We start from the raw sequence: 4,653 nt of genomic DNA, 5'->3' as shown, positions 1-4,653 counted from the left end.
ATCTGTGGCAGAGCAGATGTGATACCTTAGTGGGTGGAGCTAAAGTGTGTTTTCCCAGCAGGCAGGAGTTGATGGAGGAGTCGCTCACGTCAGAGGCCACGCTTGCTGAATCAGAGAGTAAATCCTCACTGGACTCGGCCCTGCTGGGGGGACGCATCGACGGGCTTTGCCTCAAAAACCCTGATGTCTGAAACACAAATACCCACAGAGTCCTGTTAGCAGTTTTTTTCCTCCATTAAAATGTTCGAACGATACAAAAGAGAACCCTCTCTCACCTTGCTTGGTGGTTGTAATCTGCTTTTCTCCACTTTGCTCTTGTTGGCTGAGCAGGAAGTAGCCGGAGCGACAGGTTTGCTCGGCAGCACCGCAGCCGCTCCGAGCGTGGATCTGCCTCGCAGCGAGGTCCGGGACTGGGCTTTGGCTCGGGCTGCGGGGCTGGAGGTACTGAGCCTGCTTGGGGCAGCAGGGCGGGCGGATGAAGCTGTGCTGGAGCTCCTCCCCCTCAGCAGCTGGCGCTGGATGGCGGGAGGCAGCTGCTTCATTGGACTGTCCTGAACGCAGAAGGTCTGTCTTTTGATGGGGCTGAGTACTCGGGTGGTCTGACCCAGCAGACCAAGTTTAGTCCCAGAATCCTGGACAAACTGGTCGCTCTCAGCTGAGGTCTCTGTGTTGGTGTTTGTGGTGGTTTGGGGGTGCTCACAGCACGGGGCTTCACTCTGCAGCTGATTGGCCAGTCTGTGGGCTTCCTGACACACAGCTTCCATCTGGTCACCAGTCAGCGGGCTCCAGCTGACCCGCGGGGGGCTGCCACTGCTGCGCTGCTCCAACTGAGACGTTACACCAACAGAAACACATCGCTCCTCATGGCTGACCACACCAACAAACACCTCGTCGTCATCATCATCATCATTGTCACCTGTGAGGCTGCAGAGCAAAGAAAACCTCACTGATACTGCAGCTGAGCAGAACAAATAAAGTGGGGAGAACAAGTATTTGATACACTGTTGATTTCAGGTTTTCCCACTTGCAAAGCTTGTAGATGACTGTAATTTTTATCATAGGTACTCTTCAACTGTGAGTGATGGAAACTAAAWCAAAAATCCAGAAAAATACAATGTATGATTTTTAAATAATTAATTYCCATTTTATTGTGTGAAATAAGTATTTGATACACCAGAAAAATGAAACTTAATATTTGGTACAGAAACCTTTGTTTGCCCTTACAGAGATCAGACTTTTCCTGTAGTTCTTGACCAGTTTTGCACACACTGCAGCAGGGATTTTGGCCCACTCCTCCATACAGATCTCCTCCAGAGCCTTCAGGTTTCGGGGCTGTCGCTGGGCCACACGGACTTTAAGCTCCCTCCAAAGATTTTCTATTGGATTCAGGTCTGGAGACTGGCTAGGCCACTCCAGGACCTTAAGATGTTTCCTACGGAGCCACTCTTTAGTTGCCCTGGCTGTGTGTTTTGGGTCGTTATCATGCTGGAAGACCCAGCCACGACCCATCTTCAGTGCTCTTACTGAGGGAAGGAGGTTGTTGGCCAAAATCTCACGATACATGGCCCCATCCATCCTTCCCACAATATGGTGCAGTCGTCCTGTCCCCTTTGCAGAAAAGCATCCCCAAAGAATGATGTTTCCACCGCCATGCTTCACGGTTGGGATGGTGTTCTTGGGGTTGTACTCATCATTCTTCTTCCTCCAAACATGACGAGTGGAGTTTAAACCAAAAACTTCCATTTTTGTCTCATCAGACCACATGACCTTCTCCCATTCCTCCTCTGGATCATTCAGATGGTCATTTGCAAACATCAGACGGGCTTTGACATGCGTTGGCTTGAGGAAGGGCACCTTGCGTGCACTGCAGGATTTTAATCCTTGACGGCGTAGAGTGTTACTGATTGTTTTCTTTGAGACTGTGGTCCCAGCTCTATTCAGGTCATTGACCAGGTCCTGCCGTGTAGTTCTGGGCTCATTCCTCACCTTCCTCAAGATCAATGATGCTCCACGAGGTGAGATCTTGCATGGCGCCCCAGACCGAGGGAGATTTTCAGTTATTTTGTATTTCTTCCATTTTCTAATAATTGCACCAMCTGTTGTTGCCTTCTCACCAAGCTGCTTGCCTATTGTCCTGTAGCCCATCCCAGCCTTGTGCAGGTCTACAATTTTATCCCTGATGTCCTTACACAGCTCTCTGGTCTTGGGCATTGTGGAGATGCTGGAGTCTGATTGATTGAGTGTGTGGACAGGTGTCTTTTATACAGGTAACGAGTTCAAACAGGTGCAGTTAATACAGGTAATGAGTGGAGAACAGGAGGGCTTCTTAAAGAAGAACTAACATGTCTGTGAGAGCCAAAATTCTTACTGGTTGATAGATGATCAAATACTTATTTCACACAATAAAATGGAAATTAATTATTTAAAAATCATACATTGTATCTTTCTGGATTTTTGTTTTAGATTCCATCACTCACAGTTGAAGAGTACCTATGATAAAAAATTACAGTCATCTACAAGCTTTGCAAGTGGGAAAACCTGAAAAATCAACAGTGTATCAAATACTTGATCTCCCCACTGTATCACAACGTTTGTCCAAGTTATTTAGGTTTGATTTGATCAGATGTTTCAAAAAATGTTATAATTAACAAGATCACAATAATTACTGCTACTAAAAATAAGTTTAAGAAGTTCTGAACAGTGTTGTATTTACCTCACCATGATACTTGAATAAAAGTACAAGTATATTTTCATAAAATGACTTTGGTCAAAGTTAAACTCTCCTCTAAACACATTACTTGAGTAAAAGTATTTGATTTTTTTTGTACTTAAGTATTAAAATTAAATTTCTGACATAAAATGTACTTATGTATTAAAAGTAAAAGTACTGAGTAAAAATGAGCAGTTAGATTTTCCAAAATGACATTTATTGGGAGGTGACCTCACAATTATTATTTTTCCAAAGGTGTGCAATTGTGATGGATTGTGTACAAAGCATGGGGTCAGAATGGTATTCTGTCCTGGAGGCACAAATTATCAGGATAGTATTTTAAAATTATAATAATAAGACAGAATGAAAAAGGAATAATGACTTCCTACTTCTTACCTTTTGAAAAAAATGTAAGTAGGAAGTACAGAGAAACTGTGTGAAAATGTAAGGAGTAGTAGGGTTGGGCATAATCGTATCGTGTGCAATTAATCGTCAGAAAAGCATTAATCGATTATTTTTTGGCACTTGACGATTAATACGATTAATGCCACCAGGCAGAGTCCATTCGGTGCTCCTCTCTGCTTCAAATATGATGAACATTAAAAAAAAAAAGTTCTGTAATTTATATATCAACACAATTTAAATTTTGATGTATGGCATGAAGTCTGTAATTTTGACACAAGTTTTGAACATATTTTTATGAAGAGCAAATCTTTCCCACTAAATTGGTCATGTGACCAGGACCTGTGTGTCCAGGGACTCCAGGGGATTAATCGTCAAATTAATCGTTATCGGCTAAATACCACAATTAATCGTGATTAATTTCTTTGCCAATATTGCCCAACCTTGAGTAGAAGTAAAAAGTAGGCTTTAAAGTATAGATAACCAAAATTTCTACTTAATTCAATTCAAAAATACTTTATTAAACCCAGAGGGAAATTATGAATATAATTTCCAGAGGGAAATTAGGTACAGGTGTTAAGTACAGTAACAAAGTATTTGTACTTAGATACTTTAAAACTCTGGTTCAGAAGACAGAATCATTTCCAGAGACACCAATTCACTGCAAAAACTGTCCATCTAACCAAATCTTACAATCTTATATTCAACAAAAAAGTATTTTTGATCTTGTTTTGAGACTGATGAACTAATAAAGAACAGGATGTGTTAAGATTATTAATCTTGTTCATCTGGAAATTTTTCCTGTATTTCCATAGACAACTGTCTTACTGACTTAATTACAGAACATTCATATATAATTTAGTATTTTTAACTTATTTTTACTTGCGGTGTAGGTTCATCTTACCGGGAAAAAAAATACATAAATTCATGGTTTGATAATGGAGTTAATCCAGTCTCACAGGTTTGAGCGAGCACATCACGACTTGAGTGAGGGAGCAGCAAGATTTGCACGTGCACAAATCGGCTCGCCTGTAAATTTGACTTTTGAGACTTTCACATGTGTAATGCTGCGTTCAATCTGAGCTTTACCACTTTTACTGGGTTATTAGGAAAAATGCATTTCTGACTTATCATTAATAAACCCTACAGTCTATTAAAACACTCTCATACTGGGTTCCAGAAATGTTACACTTTGTGGACTGTACAGCTGAAATAAACATAAAATGGGCAAGTTGACAACTTATTAGAACAAATGACTACAAACTACAGGAAAAATACATTTTCCTGTAGTTTTTCCACAGATAGAATAAGTTACTCTTTAAGACAGTGTTTCCCAAAGTTGGGGTCGGGAACCAAAGTGGGGTCCCGAAAAGATTTTCTGAATTAATTACATTTTTGCCTTAGTTGTTACAAAGGAGTGAGGTTAGTATATTTAAAATGGATAAATGTAGTATAAAAATATTGTTACTATGCCCATGTTTAGTTGACCTGATACAAATGTTTATCATCCACAAATAGTTGTTGTGGGAACAGGTCTCTGC

General features: G+C 41.0%; 1 protein-coding gene across 4 annotated transcripts in view; it reads right to left on the bottom strand.

Annotated features, from left to right (window-relative positions):
* gtse1 (G-2 and S-phase expressed 1) overlaps nt 1-4,653 on the bottom strand; it is a 27,551-nt gene that overhangs the window by 21,643 nt on the left and 1,255 nt on the right. For all 4 annotated transcript variants that reach the window (XM_014021342.1, XM_014021344.1, XM_014021341.1 and 1 more), the window contains 2 exons: nt 276-924; nt 26-187 (listed from right to left, as the gene is read on the bottom strand). In XM_014021342.1, coding sequence (XP_013876796.1) covers nt 26-187; nt 276-924 — 811 coding nt within the window. The remainder of the gene's footprint in view (nt 1-25; nt 188-275; nt 925-4,653) is intronic.

The sequence above is a fragment of the Austrofundulus limnaeus genome, unplaced genomic scaffold, assembly GCF_001266775.1.
Source record: "Austrofundulus limnaeus strain Quisiro unplaced genomic scaffold, Austrofundulus_limnaeus-1.0 Scaffold288, whole genome shotgun sequence".
Taxonomy (NCBI): domain Eukaryota; kingdom Metazoa; phylum Chordata; class Actinopteri; order Cyprinodontiformes; family Rivulidae; genus Austrofundulus; species Austrofundulus limnaeus.
This window is presented reverse-complemented; position numbering and strand designations above follow the sequence as displayed.